The sequence below is a fragment of the Struthio camelus genome, chromosome 6, assembly GCF_040807025.1.
Source record: "Struthio camelus isolate bStrCam1 chromosome 6, bStrCam1.hap1, whole genome shotgun sequence".
Lineage (NCBI taxonomy): Eukaryota > Metazoa > Chordata > Aves > Struthioniformes > Struthionidae > Struthio > Struthio camelus.
In genome coordinates this window covers 5277246-5292569 of record NC_090947.1, presented here as the reverse complement: position 1 = coordinate 5292569, position 15324 = coordinate 5277246, and the positions used below count along the sequence as shown (strand labels likewise).

Genomic DNA, 15324 nt, shown 5'->3' with positions numbered 1-15324 from the left:
TATCATCACAGCAGTCTTTTCCATGTTGCCCTTGGCTGTTCAAATCCCTCACTATAACCTTTGGAGCCCCCGCTACCACCACCCTTGGAGGCAGGAGAGGGTTATCTGCCTCAGACCTTCTCCATAGTACCAGGTAGTGAAGAGCTGTGTGGGTCAGGTTGTCTGCTGGTATCAGCTGCTGCAGCTCCATGCGTCGCAGCTGGCCCATTTGGAAGTTATGCTGGTGTAAAGCTTGGGACAAGTGAGGTGCTTTTCGGTGCTCAGAAGCAAAGGAAACCAAAGACCCAGCAAAACCAAGAGACATTTGGGCGAACCTGGCTTCAATCCACTGATGCAACCAAGACTTGCCACTGGGCTAGGAAGGCTTTGGATCAGGGTCTAAAGATGGTGAGGAGAAGATTCTCATCGCTCTTGAGCTCCTGTGCCATCAGCAACACAAAGGAAAAAGCAAACGAGCTCCTAACCTCTCTTCAGCTCTAGACTCAGGTTTAGCCAACGTGTCTTTCCTTGGAAGAAAAAACAGTCAATAAACTCAGCCAGCACACGTTAGCAGAGCTCAGTAATGAGCTCTTGGCAGGAGGAGATCGCATGTCTCCAGCTGTGATCACAGAGGGAATCCTGAGCTGAACGTACGTGGCCAAGAGCAATGTATTCAGGAAGAACCTGCTCCTTTGGGGGAAAAACGTGGTCAGAGGCATTTCCCAAAGCAGCAAGGGACCCAGGGGAAGAGGGAGCATAAATCTGGTTTCTAGAGACTCGTGGCTGCGCTGAATTTGTCTAATAGTAGTTTTCAAGATGCCATAAGTCTCACACCGCTCTCAGTGCAGTGACAGTGCTTCTGGAGTCCATCTGGGACAACACTGTGTTATCAGGGCACCCAAAGTTGCACTCAGTTTTGGTGTGGCTCCTTCACCGCCAGCTGTAGCATTTCGGCATGGGGAAGAGCAAACCACAGGCAACTTCCATTAGAAACCCTCAGTGAGGAGAAGGAGAGAGAGCGCTTTTGGTGTGCCACTGGGAAGCAGAAGCTCATGCTACGCTAGTGGGGTGCGTGGGGCCAGCCTCCCTTAGGGTGCAAGGGAAACCAAACCGAGCGAGACGCTGAAGCTAGGAGGGATGCAGCACTGTGACATGGGCAGGGCAGTGCACGGAGCAAGGGGAGCTCACACTTGCCCTTGACTGCGTTGGACCAAGCCAGAATCGCCTCCCAGAGGAATATTTCCAGCTGCCTGAGCTGTTTGGGGACCCAGAGTTTGCCTTCAGGCAAAGCAGGCTGGCTGCAGCTCAGCCAAACAGCCATCCTCTGGGTATCTCCCCAGTAAAAGAGAGAGACGTGATTTCCTCCGAGTGCATGGGAATCAGTCATTGGGCCAAATCCTTCACGGGTGTAAATCTACCTCAGTAGCATTACACTGATTTGCACCTGCTGAGATCTGGTGTGGAAAGTGCATCTGATGATCCAGACAGAGGAAACTGCAGAAGGACCAGGACTGAGATCCAGTTCTCCTCTCCAGTGATAGCTGCGTGATATGTACCTCCCTAATATAAATTCAGGATTTTATCAGTGTAGAGAGCTGGATCCTGCCACCTTTTCCCGTCTTTTGGCATAGATGAAGAAGGAAACAGCAGATTCAGATCTCGAGAAAGCACCGGGCAAAGAGATCACCTTTCTGAACAGGGTCTCAGCTCGTCTGCTCTTGCCCCCGTGCTTCTCCAGGCAGATTTCGCCTCAACGTGACTCCTTCATTAGTATGGCAAGAACAGAGAGCGAGGGAACAGATAGCGGTGTAGGCTGGAAGCCTGCCAGCTGGGAGCAGTTACGCTGTTGATGTTAAAAAGGAGCCGAACGAATGCAAAACATACACAAATGTTTTCTCTGTGTCCGTGCCGGGCTGTGCGTCGCACAGTCCAGCAGTGCTCCCACCCCGGTGTAAGGCCCAGCTGTCCAATCGGTGACCTTTAGAAAGGAGCCCTGTTCCCTGCGCGCCGGGCAGAGCCAAGCTAAAAAACTCTTGGAATAGAATCGTAAAAATTATCACTAAAGCAATACAAACCTCCGGTCCCCTCAGCCCCAGGGTATGTGAGGTACAGCTATTGTCAGGAATAAAATGAGACGTATATCAAAACAAAGGGAATGCTCTTACAAAAGAAGTGCAGAGTCATGTTGTTACGGAAAGCTCCACTGCTGCTCTCAGCGGAGAACAGCAACCGCCAGACTGCAGATACGAAAAGGGGCCAAGGCTGGCTCGGCTCAAGTTCATCTCTTTTCCATCAGCTAATTGAGGAATGACTCTCCAGACCCAGAGGCGGCTCCAGGAGCCTTGTAAACCCACCAGGTTGGGTGGCCCACGGCGAATGGAAGAATGCAAAGCTAATGCCTTCACGCAGCTGAAACGTCCGATGCCCGTGGTGATGCACCTCTTCTGTGTTTCTCCCCCTCATCTAGTTTATCTGTCCTCGGTAGCTCCCCAGGATTTTTTACAAAAGAGTAGCACGAGCAGTGTGGTTGTCTCCAGCTATGGACAGGCATGGTCTGGGGAGGAGAGGTGTTGTATGTAGCTTGGAGGTATTGCAGCATCTTTGTGCCTTTCCATCTCCAGAGTCAAAGCCTGGTCACCAGCCCACTTTGTCGTTGCTCTTTCCAGCTGCCTGGAAAGCCTCTGGTGGCTGTGGATAGCCAGGCATCAGTTAGGGGCAACCAAAATCCAGCTTTGGTTGGAGAGCTGCAGCATCTGCAGGCTAATAAAACAGGCAAGTCGTCTTTGACCTCCTTGCGATGTGGCTGCATTGAATATAGGACTGAGTCACCGTTTACTGAAAATGGTTTATGTGATGTTTGTCTCTCCCTTGCCCTTTCAGATGAGCAAGACATTTCTCATTGCATTCTAGGCTTATATTTAGAAAAGCTAGTGTGTTTGTATATGGAGGAGGGCCCTTGGTAATACAGCATCTCTATGCTCCCTTCGGCCTCAACTTCTGCTTCTTCTTGGAATCCAACTCCTTGTTTTGGCCAATCTGTAGTATGGTCCGAGCACTTTCAGATTTTTGGATGGCACGGCAAAAGTTCTTGCAGTCTTACTAGTTTTCCAGATACGTAGGATACAAGTCCAATTTTTCCCTGCAGTTAATGATTTAGCACTTTTTTGCCTGTTGAGAAATCATTTGCTAACTGATCGCATTTTCTGTGATTGTGTTATTGCCTGTAATCACTCACCAGTTTTTTTCATTTGAGCAACTTTCCCTCTATGGAAAGTCCAAGACATTATAGTTTCCATAGTGTAATTGCTACCATGTCTCCACTGGTTGGATGGATGAAACCTTTTATTTTAAGTAAGTGACAAAAAGGTTAAGGGAATAATTCTTGTCTCATGTAAGTTCTTGTGCTGGCAACCTAAACAGTTATTTATGTGCTGCTAATAATGAGGGGCATAGCAGGGTCAAAGAGACCAGTCCAGAGGACAAATGTCCTGTCCTTGTGGACTGATCCAGTCTTGCACTTCAGGTGGGGCTCTCACTAACTAGACTGTTCTCCATAGCTGGGCATCTGCAAAATTTCTCAGCTGAAGACAATTCTCTGAACTTTCCTACAGTCTCCTGCTAATCTGCCTGAGATCAAAGGCAATTTCAATAACAATGAAAGTGATTCTAATTTCAACTTCAGAAGTATCTTCGATGAATGCTCTCCTGGTTTCCTTTTTATCCGTATCTCCTGGTTTATAACGTCCCACCTCAGCTGTAATGCAGAAACTGTTTTTACCTCCGATTTTATTCATCAGGCCCTTTTTTAACTTTTTTTCCCCTTTCTTACTTCCTACCAATAAATTCACCACCTGAAACAGTAGCTACAAAAATCATTTCCATCAGAATTGCCATTGTCCTTAGTGTCGTCAAAAGTTACAGGCGCTCTTAAGACAGAAGTGCACAATTTGACAGACTTCACTTTACATCTCTCTGCTTTTCCTGCTGTTTTATCTGCATAAAGCAGGATGCCAGCAGTCACTGAGGAGGAGGGCTGAATGCAACTGTTTATAGGAGTGCTGGTACAAACTCTCTCAAAAACTAAGAGATGGAGAGCTTGGCAGCAGCGAGGGTCTTTGGTGAGCTGGGACGCGTAGGCAGGAGGTGGCCACGGTGCTCACCCGTGTAGGTACAACTAGTGGATGCAAAACAGAGGCAAAGTTTTGGCAGTATTGAGAAAAGCATCCAGAAGGAAGGGGTTAGATGTATTGTGTTCCAAACTGCCTTGATACCAGTAGAAATGGAGACGATTGTGTCTTCTACTTTGTAAGGCATTTGCACGTCTTTTCTAACATGATTTTAAAGGGGGGAGGAAACACAGCAATCTCATATTCAGTAAGATTACCGTGAAAAGCAGCTTTTTTTTTCCCCTTGCAATAGTATCTAGAAAATGCATATACTTATGCACCATTTCATTTTCAGTGGTTAATGGAGGTGGGGGCTAACATGCCTGATTAAGTTTCCCAGTGATACTGAGAGGCCTGAAATCTGCTTTGCATTCGCTCCAGCGTGATGCGTCCTTGGGTTTCTGTGGGGCTTAGAAATAAAGTTCCCAGGTGCATTTCTCTGTTCCAGTCAACCAAGCAAATTTCTCCAGTCATTCTGACCATTTGGTAAACATACCTGTTTGACTCTGAAAAGCCTCATAGGCCTTGATAGCAGATATATTAAATTTAGTGGGACTACTTGGGTTGTCTTCTAAGCTTGAACAGCCCTTGCCTGATCAGTACAAGACTATTGTAAAGTGATTGGATGGTTGTAAACACTTCTATGAAGCCTTTCTGTTTCCTCCCTCTAAAGAAATGTCAAGTAGTTGTGACATAATAGTTTACAAGTTTGTATTGCTCTGTAGTTGTCTGCTAATAGCTGTTTTCTAATCGATAAAGAGCTGTTGTGCAGTAGTCAAAATGCAGTAGGACGCAGTCCTTTCATGAGCACGTTGTGGGACCTGGTCAATGACTCAAAGTCCTTGAGTATGGTATTATGAGACGTTCCTGTACTTACATACTCTTCAAGCTGAACTGGAGAGTGTAGAAAGAAGGAGGAAGAAAGCAGCCCAATAAATCCAGGTAACTGGATCTCAGGACAGATGACTAGGGGGCAATCGCAAGAATTGCTGTTGCTGCTTTGAGCAGCCTCCGTGCTAGCTCCAACAAGGGTGTAAACCTTGTTCCACAAGGCTGAACGCTCAGATATGGAGAAAGTACCACATCATTGACAGTCTTCTCTTGGAAAGATTAGGAGGGGTCCAAAGTCTGAGTAAGTGGCTGTGATAAACGTTACTGGAAGAAATCAGGAGGAGTTGGTCTATAAATCCACAGTGGGAAGTCTCAAGAAGTAACAGGCCTGTGTGTGATCTGTTTTAATGTTTTAAGATCCACTCTCTCTTAAAATACTTTGGTGTCAAATATGAGTTCGCTTTCAGAAGGCTGCTTGGAAAGTGGCCACTGTTTTCATAGCCCCCAGAGGAGCATAAACTGCCAGCGCTGCATCTGAGTGAAGCTGGTGAATAATCACAACTCGCCACAGGAGCCTGCAGGAGCCCTGTCCCAGACAGGGAAAACCCGCTCTGAGATAAGCGGCAGCCCAGACATGGGACTGAGATGGGTGTGCTTGGGAGCCTGGGGAGGGGCAGCAGTACAGGTAGCCTGGAAACGGTTATAGTTTGCAGAAAGAAAGAAAGTCAGAGGGAAATTGCCACTGAATGACAGAACAAACAAGCACAGAGAAAGTATCAATATCAGATGTCATCTTTGAAGTTTCTCATTTGTCTTAGGGAAATAGCTCCCTGCCCACCTCTCTAAAGGTGTTTATGCAGAAGCACGTGAGACACGTGCAGTAATAAGCGTTTGCAGGGCAATCTCCATGTTAAAGGAAAATCTTTGACGTGTTTGGGAGAGTAGAGAGGTGGCCTAGGATGCTGTGGTTGTGGACGAGGCACAGGCGATTTGTGAAATACGGATGAAGTTCAGTAAGTTTTTGGGCCAAGAGAATCTCTATGGCTAGGCTGCATGTCTCAGACGCCATAAGGCACAGGTCTTGTAGATGCGTCTTGCAAAATCTTAACCGGAAGTTTGGTGTGACAGGTTATTTTTGTGATTGCCTCCTCTGTCTAAGAAACTACTTGATTCAAATCTCTTCAGCTGGAGAAAAGCGTAAGAAAGTAGACTTAGACACTGAGATTTGAATTGAGTTTTCCACTTTATTTACGCTCCTCCAACTTTGGGAAGGATTGGTGTTTCGGGCTGTTTTTCTGAAGAAATCTTTGATCGTGCAATCTGTCCGTCTGTCTGCCCGTTCTTTCAGACGACTTGAGGGCCTGCTAGAGTCTTCAAGAGCAGAGCTCTCAGGGGTATGAAATTTCTGTGTGTTTTATGGAAACGGGTGGTTGACTGAAGAGGAACCCGTGTGATGCCCAAGGCCTTAAGAGAGAGGGAGCCCCTTATCCACTGTGAGGAGTAGTTGGGTGACGGGTTAGCGAGCATAATTCCTACGTATGTTGGCGTTTGCTGCCAAAGAGAGAGTAGAAATGACAGGGAGCTGGTGTGTGTATGGGAGCAAGAGTGAAGATGAGGAGCTACGGTATCCACATCTTATTTGCCTTCCCAATTTCCCCTGCTCGGGGGGGTGTCTTATTTCTCATTCTGTTTCCTTTGTTGCCTTTTTCGTTTGTTTATATCATCTATCAAGTTTATCATTATGTGCTCGTGCACATAAAATCTTTATTAGCCATGTGTATTCTCTGTTCTCTATTTTAATTTTCCTTCCTTCCTTCTTTGTTAATGAACTCCATTGACTGCAGATGTTTCCCATTTGACAACACCTGAGACTAAGGTTTTCCATTAGAAACCGAATGAACTCTGGCTTCTTCCCACTGCCTCCCCCATGTGTGGGGCAGAGCTGTCTCCTAGAAGAAGGAGGAACTGAACCTCCCTGCCAACAACTCCCAAACCCGAGGTCACAGCCCTCCTTGAGATCAAAAGTCCAGAGGTTGAAACAGAAGTTGGGTCATCATCTTATGTGTGGCTTGCAAGCAGGAGTGTCTAGGAACTGTATCCCTGTGCTCCTTCGGTGTTCTTGAAGTGACTAGGAGTAGAGGAGGCGAAACAGGGTCAGTGCTGAGACTGAGAAGGTCATTTGCATTCTGTTTCTCAATTAATCAGTTCTCAGAAGCCATTCAGTGGTGATCAGGCATTGGTCACGTTTACTACCCACCCACTTGGCTAGACTTGGTCTCCACACTTACAAGGACATCAAGGAATGTATTTCCTCACCACTTCCCCTGAGAGTTTGATTCCTCACACTTGTGGCACGTAAACATCGGGTGACAGGAATTTCAGGGCTTTGTACCGGTTTTCCCAAGTCAAAATACTATACTAATACCTTCTAGAAAAGGGCCCAGTTCACTCCTCTGGTTTTAATGATGGGTCCATTTATCAAAACATACCTTGAAAGGCAAGTGCAAGGTTCTGCACCTAGGCAGGAATAATCCCATGCACCAGTACAGGCTGGGGACTGACCTGTTGGAAAGTAGCTCTGCCGAGAAGGACCTGGGAGTGTCGGTGGACAACAAGTTAAACATGAGCCAGCAGTGTGCCCTTGTGGCCAAGAAGGCCAAGGGGATCCTAGGGTGCATTAGGCAGAGTGTTGCCAGCAGGTGGAGGGAGGTGATCCTGCCCCTCTATTCAGCCCTGGTGAGGCCTCCCCTGGAGTACTGTGTCCAGTTCTGGGCTCCCCAGTCCCCAGACCTGGGCTTTCACTGGTTCCCAATTCCTGTGCTCCTTCCCAGTTCTCCCTTTCCCCGCTCAGTCCCCCTCCTGTCTACGTAGATAAATGGAGGACTTTATTGGCCAACGTCCCGTAGTCTTTCCACAAGAAGTATAGCTCCGGGAGAGATTCACAGCTGGGGTGCAGAGCCTGTGGACAGCAGTAAAAAGATAAGATGCTTGAGTGTTTCAGCACACTCAGGGCAAAGTCCTCTCTGAAAGGGCCAGGGGATTGCAAATCAGCTCCCAAAGCACGTCTGGCAGGAGAAGTTGCTGCGACATTCGTAAAATAAGTGGCCGGGAAGGCTGGAGTGACTCATGGGGGTGGAGGCACAGTAGGAGGCGCTGGCAAATGAACAAAGTGGTCAGATAAAGGAAAGTCCTGGAGGCAAGGCCAAGCCGTTTGAACTCGGTAAGATGGGGAGGAGGAGGTGGCTGAGAAAAGGCCCTTCGTTAGTGCCTAAGCCACCTTTTCGTTTGCTGGCTGCTCGTTGGTTGTGCAGCTGAAGCTGTGCTTTCCTTCTCATAGTAGTGTACAATTCCTCCCTCCTGGAAAGCTGCTTTCAGTGTCAGGCGACATCATGGTTTATTATTAGCGCTATTGTCAGCGTTACACTCAAAACACAAAAGCGAAAGATAACGATATCATGTCTCAGATACTCAGTCGCAGTTCAGAGGCATCTTCTGTATCTGCTGATGTTCTTCAAGCAGTAGCTTGGGCTGCAGTGCTGGAAACGCTCCTTAGCATTGCGGCCACGGGAGCAGCTGAGGGAGGAAAGTCCTGAAGGACGTGTCAGTGAAAGCCTCCATATATCATAAGATCTGGTTCTACCACTCCATATAATTAGCGATTAAAATGAGTAAAAACAAAGGAGCAATTTTCTTATTGATCCCTCAGCAAATAGTTCTGTCTATTTTCTTCTGTATTGTTTCTTCTTATTAAGTAGCCTTGAATAAGAAATGTCAGTCAAAGGAATTTAGACTCCTGGTGCTTCAGACAGAAATCAAAGCAGGATTGAACAAGGAAAGATAATTAAGGAGAGGAATTCCACCTCCACAGACTTCTTTCCTTGCTCAAGGAGTGCTGATTTTATCTGAATTGCCGAAGCTGTGAGCAAATGAAAGGTGATGGGAATTATAGACTGCAGACGCTGAGACAAAGCAAGGGAAGCTTTAATTAGTGCATTTTTTAGGTAGAAATGAATTTCCTGGGAATAAATTATTTGACTCGAGACATATGGAGCTTCTTAGAGGTGAGCTGAAAAGCTTTTTACCTGCCAAAACCAGGGCTCGGGAGGTTGTGTCTGTCTTGCAGAAGCGTACGACATCACTGAGGTCTGAAACACAAGGGCACAAGACCTCCTTTCATTTGCATTTCACTTTTTTTGACTACGGAGGAATTCCCATTGCTGCAGATTTCCATCGGTGCAAGAGAAAGCAGAATTCACTCCAATACCCACCTGCTACTAGTTCAAGTATTAGCGATGGGAGCTACTGTTGCAGAGGAATTGAGAGTTATGTATCGAACCAACAGGTACTGACAGGAAGTTACTTTCCTTTCAGATTCTCTTTTTTGTCGTTTCTTAGCTCTGTTGCCATGCTGTCATCTCCCTCATGCACCTGTAAGGATACTCAGGACCTTAAGACGCTGACCTCGCTACTTTTTAGCAGTTTTCCACAGCTTCTTAGCAAGCAAGACAGTGACAACTCTCTACCATTTGCAGGGTAGCTACAGAGTCTTGTTTAAATTGATGGACCTGACATGGAACCATTCATCTGGGTATTTTAATCCCAAACTCCCTGCCTTCAGTGGAATCATTCATATTCTTGACTGTTTACCTGTTCAGTGTGAGGCACTTGCTCCCAGACCACCAGGAGCGGGGCCAGGGCCAGACCTAAAGGTTATTTTAAGGGGGTGCTTCCTGGCCCCTGATGCGAGTGCTGCACAAACGCAGAATAAAATGTCACTGCCCCTCCAAGAACAGCACTGTTATCCTCTGCTCTGAAAAGTGTAGCGGCTCTCCAGAGGTGGAAGTGCAACCCCACCAAGAGTCTGGTGGCCACCCCAGCAGCACCTTCCCAGGAGTCATGGGTTTACTGGCAGTGGCAGTCTTAAGTGTGGTATGAATATATATCGGAAAATCACTCTGTCCTTCTCTGTGCAGCCCTTTCTGAGAGGAACCTCAGCTCCTGATCTTCCAGGAATCTGGCTCTGCTCCTGACCGAATGTGCTAGATGACAAGAGATGAGTAGAGCAGAGAGCTCCAGGGGCAGGTGTGCATGTGCCACCCCGTCAACCCTGGGCCTGCTGGAGACCTAGCGGCTCAGCTCAGTCTTTTTACCCAAAGGAGCGAAAGTCTGACAAGAGCTGCAAAAAAAACCCCACACCTACTGTGCAAAAACAAATATCATGCTCATTGGTTTGTTTAATGTTCTGGTTGCCTATTTTGAGATGTTGCTATGCTGTCTATAGGTTAATTTGTATTACCCATGACGAATGAATACAGTCAAGAGGTATTAAACGCTGATGTGTTTATCTTATGGCAAGATAGAAATGTTGCAAACTTGCGAGCTACGGGAGGAAATGGGCTAATTTTAGATTTGTTCCTAGCCCTCGCCATGCGAATGGTGTCGCTGTGAGCCCAGCAATGAAGTTCACTGTGTTGTAGCAGACTGCGCAGTTCCTGAATGTGTCAACCCAGTCTATGAACCAGAACAGTGTTGTCCTGTCTGCAAAAATGGTAAGAAAGTACTGTATTGGCTTTAACAAAGGGATATAAAGGAAATATTTTATTAAAATGTTGTTACCCATGAATTGCCAGGAAATTTGCTTCCATTGGCACAGCCTGGCATTGGGGCTCTTACTTCTCCTTGTGCGTGGGCTTCAGTTACAAGCTTGCAACTGTGAAAATTAAGGCTGCCCTTCCTGGCTTGTGTCCTCTTACTGGAGCTGATGGGGTTGCTGACTTGAGTAAGGGCTTGTAGGATCGGGTCCTCACATTGATGGTGGTCATTTCATGTCTTGGCTCTGTTCTCGTAAGTAGTGTCACACAAAATCAAGTACGTAAGAAAAGAGAGGAGCCTTTGCCCCTAAATTAAGGAAGGGATAGTTATATGTAAGGTCATTGGAGAATCAACAGCAAAACTCCCATTGGGGCCAGGAGGAGACTGGCCAAGCCCATAACACTGTGAGTTAGGTGCTGGGGTCCCCGTTGCGCAACGTTGTAGCGTTGGCCCTCGCTGTGCTGCTGAAACTGGTCCGTGAACTGGAGTCAGATTCAGGAATACCTCTGGAAGGTAAATCCATTCCTCAAAAGGTCTCCGTGGTCAGACTGTACCACCACCCCAAAGCACATTTTGCTCTGGAGAAGGACAGCTTTCTCCTAATGTAGACAAATTAAGAGGTGAGCTAGGTTCACATAAACCTCTTCACAGAAATGGCTGCCTAGACTCAATCTTCTCATGTTCAGGCTTCCCTATCCATACGTATGTCCTCTTACGTACATCGCTGCCACTGGGTGTAAAAGAGTAATGGTTGCTTTTAGATCCAGAATGAAAATGTTTACAGAGGAATAACATTTTCAGCACAATTTCTGCTCTTTGAAACAGAGAGAAAGCAAACAATTTGAAATCCGAAATGTTTTTAGTGAAAGAATTGGCAAATTTCTCAGCAGTCCACATAATTATAGCAAAAACATTACTTGAAATGCAGAGGTTTATATTAAACCTTGACTTGTAATCAAAAATATTTTTAAGGTTTCCATTTAGAGTTTTCTGTTTCCATTGAAAAACAGAAAAATGTTCGCAGGAAGTTTCATTAGGTGCTGCTTTGTTGTTGAGCGTCAAAGAAAAGGCATTTTAACCAGCTCTCCACACCATCTTTGCAGACCACCCGCCGAGCCTGGGTACCAAGTTTCCCATCTGATGCAGCAAGATTGCCAAAAGAAGGATGTAGCAAGGCAGGCAGCTAAGTGGAAGGCGTAGCATTAGCCATCCTGGTGTCTGTCGCAGTAGCGTAGGCTCATTTATACCGGGATGAACACGGCTCGTGTATTTGGCCTTTGCTTTCCTATTGCATGCACAGGACTTAGTTTAGTCCTTGTACCCCGAGTATGGCAGGACTTGCTGATTCCTCCCCCCCCCCCGCCACCCCGTCTGCTTCATGCCTCATTGAAGAATGACTTTGGTATAAAGTTCTCCGAAATCTGTTTCAGACAGGGAAGCACTTTCTGTCATCACCCTAAGCGCAGCCCGAGCCCGCTGGCGAGCTCGGTCCCTGCGGCCGGGGAGAGCGAGTGGCGCGGCGGACGGAGGCGAGAAGCGGCGCGGCCGCGGGAGCGTTTTGTGGGCTGAGGAGCGTGTCTGCACGGAGTGGTGCTGTGGTCTCTGTGTCCCCAGGCTGCCGTGGGGATGAGCGGTGACCCCCCAGCTGGGCAGGGAGCAGCAAACCTCAGCGCAGCGGCCAGCGAGCCCGGTGGTGTCCGCTGCCCCTGCTGCAGCTGGGGCTAGCTGGCCAATGGCGGAGCAGGGCTTGCGATTTTGACTTTAGCCTTCACAAATAAAACACTCAGTTAAGGAAGAGGCACCAAAGTGATAGAAATAGGTAGGCACCAAGATAGGCTGGAGGCGCCGGCGCAGGGAACCTGATGAGCAGGTTTGGTTATTCCTCTCCGGCATGGCTCTGCTGCTGAGCGCACCGTGTGCTTCCCTCTTAGGTTTTGGGAACTTCATGCAAGCAAATGACAGACATTGCTGTCTCTTCCCCCTCCACATCCCTCAGACACGTCCTAATGAATGAGGAACGCGATGCTTTAAGCTGTCTACTTATCCCGAGACCAAGATTTTATCTTTCGGCGCTCGGCTGCGGCGGCTCAATTAAAGATGGGTTTCACAAATGCCTGAATGTAACGGTCTGACAGGCCTGCTTCACTGAGTGAAGCCTCCCCTTTTTTTTTTTTTCTTAAATTTATTTGTTTTTTTCCCCTTCCATCCAGTAGCTTTTGCTTTCTACCAAAGCAATGAAGACAGTTGCAGTGCAAAGTCTTGGTCTGATGAAAAGATTTTAGCTTAGTCTGAACCCATGTGGTCAGCGTTTTAGACTGGCAAACAGAAGAGCCGTGGGGATATAGCTATGGGGGGGAAAAAAAAGTTACTCCCCAGAGCAACATGTGGTGCAAATCCTCATTGAAAAGCTTAAAATTCTGGTGAGGAAAATCGTTGTTTTGGGTTAAAACATGACCCCTGCATCACTTGCTTTGCTTTGCTAGCGATGTGGCTTGCCTGCTTGCTTAGCTGTTGCTGCCATTAAGTGGAGAATAATTTCCTCTCGATACATTCAGATAGATTTCCATGCCTTTCTTAATCATGTCTTGCCAAGGGCAAAAGTGCTATGAAGCAGTGAGGTTAATGCAAAAATCTGTTGATTCTAACATACCTGACCTGAAGATTCATAAAAAGCCAATATCAATTGCCTTCCTCTGCCATCATTTAGGAAGAGTCTGAACAAGTGGCTCTGGAGATTTATTCTTTATTGTCAAAAGAAATAGAATTGTTATCTTGTGCTTTCCTAAATGCAGTGTAGCTCGGGCAAAGCTCGCTCTGCTAGGCAAGTGATACCTCATTGCGTGTATAGTAGGCAGAGTTCACCGGGAGGCTAAAATTTGGGGGTAGGGGAGGGAGAGACTATTTTTTCGTTCATGTCCCATGATCCAGTTTGTCTGAGTAAATTTTAAGGGCGATGGCTCCAGGTGCTGTACAGCATTTCTGTCTTGGAGATGAAAGGTCACTGGATTTCACGTTTCCTGGTAGTGACAGACCGCAAAATTATGGCCCCGAGTTGTTATTTCTAGTCATTGTGACTTCTCCAGACAAAAGTGTGTCAGCTATTGTTAACTCTGTCCTCTATGTGTTCTAAAACTTGCCCGTTGTTGTTAAAATCAAGCCGATGACTGCCACGGTCTGCGCTATTCCTCCTGCCCCACAGGCTTTCGTGCGGCTCGGTGAGAACATCTATCCCCCCCTGCTCACGCCAAAGCCAGCGCAGCGAAGCCTGTCCCAGCAAAAATCCCCCAAGAGGCCCCAGTCCTCCTACAGCTAGGGCTAGACTTGCCTGTGTGGAGTTATTCTTACCTCCTTGAGTCTTCTCACCTCACTCTGAACTCCTCATTTCCGAACCTCTGCTTGCTCCAGAAGATTGCTCACCGCTGCCATCGCACCGCTTGCGCTACAGAAGTAACGCCAATCGGCGTGAGACCTAGACCTGTGCCGAATGGGACAGCGTTTGGCTGTCTCCAGGCTGTGTGTAATACCATCCACCGAAGTACATGTGTCCCCTTGTTGGAGTCATGCCGTGCGGCTCGTGGCTCATTGGTGATCGTGCCCCCAGGCTTCGCTCGGTGGCGGCAGGCTCTGCCCCACTTACCAAGTGAGCAAGGGGCCGGGTCGCGTTATCGGGGGACGTGTGGATTTTAAAGGCCTTCTTTACACCCAGCTGCGAGGTTGCTCTTGAGGGTTCCTTCAGCCCTTTGGGGAGGTCTGGAGAGGATGCAAGGATGGGGCGGGGGGCATCTCCAGCCTGTTACCTGCCAAGTCTTCTAGTCAGGTTTAAACTGTTGTCCAGATCGAATGAGTTCCTCTTCTTTTCCAACGCGGCACAAATCTGGCCTGTAGATCATGAAAACCCGTGTGTGCAAAGGGCAAAATTCATTGCGTTTCCCCCTGCCCAGGGCTGTGTTTTCAGAGCTAGCTCTGCAATCTGCCCTTTCTGGGAGGGAGCGGAGATGGTCTCCAGTCCTTGGGGTGGCCTGGGCAGTCTTTCCTCCAAAGTCAGGCTGAACGCGCAGCGTGGTGATCTGTGCCTGCTGCTGCGAAGCGGCTCAGCTTCATGAAGCCACGTGGCACTTCTGCCTCTTTTCCCCTTTTGCTGCTCTGTTGAAGAAAAAAGCCAGCTGCAATTTCAAATTAAAAGAATCTCAGCTGAGACTGAGGGAAGACTAGAGGTGAGGGAAGGCAGGGAAAGGGCAACCTGAGGCTCCCGCGGGCCTCTGCTCTCCTGATTTTACAATTCCTTCAGAATTGTTTCCAAAAATAATCTCAACATTAGCAAAAATTCATCATCGCGAGGGGATTTTATGGCACAGCTGTGTCACAAAAATTAATTTTAAAAATCCAGTAAATGCTGCAATAGAATTGTTAACTTCTTTTTCCCCTCTCTGAAGTGTGAAATTCTTTTCAGAGCATTTCAAAGGCGCCTTCGCCCATTTACACATACATTAATGCATTTGCTAAAATATTAGACTTTGCCTTGGCATTTTCATTTTCTTGAGGGATGAACCAAATAAGTATTATCAATTTCTCTTTTGGGGTCTGGCGTTGCTTTTAATTTAGTTTTTGTTGCCACCAACCCGCAACAAAAGAGTTAGTTACACAACAAGACAGATAAAAGCTAGCATGCCCACAATGAAATACTTCCCGGCACGTGTGCTTACTCACTTTCGCATGGGCTTCTGGAGACGTTCGTGATGAAATACTGGGCAGCAGA

General features: G+C 47.4%; 1 protein-coding gene across 6 annotated transcripts in view; it reads left to right on the top strand.

Moving 5' to 3' along the window:
- VWC2L (von Willebrand factor C domain containing 2 like) overlaps nt 1–15324 on the top strand; it is a 55931-nt gene that overhangs the window by 10998 nt on the left and 29609 nt on the right. For all 6 annotated transcript variants that reach the window (XR_011141792.1, XR_011141789.1, XR_011141790.1 and 3 more), the window contains exon 3: nt 10396–10525. Coding sequence is in view for 2 of the 6 variants with exons in the window: in XM_068947884.1 (XP_068803985.1) it covers nt 10396–10525 (130 nt within the window). In the remaining 4 variants the exon portion in view is untranslated. The remainder of the gene's footprint in view (nt 1–10395; nt 10526–15324) is intronic.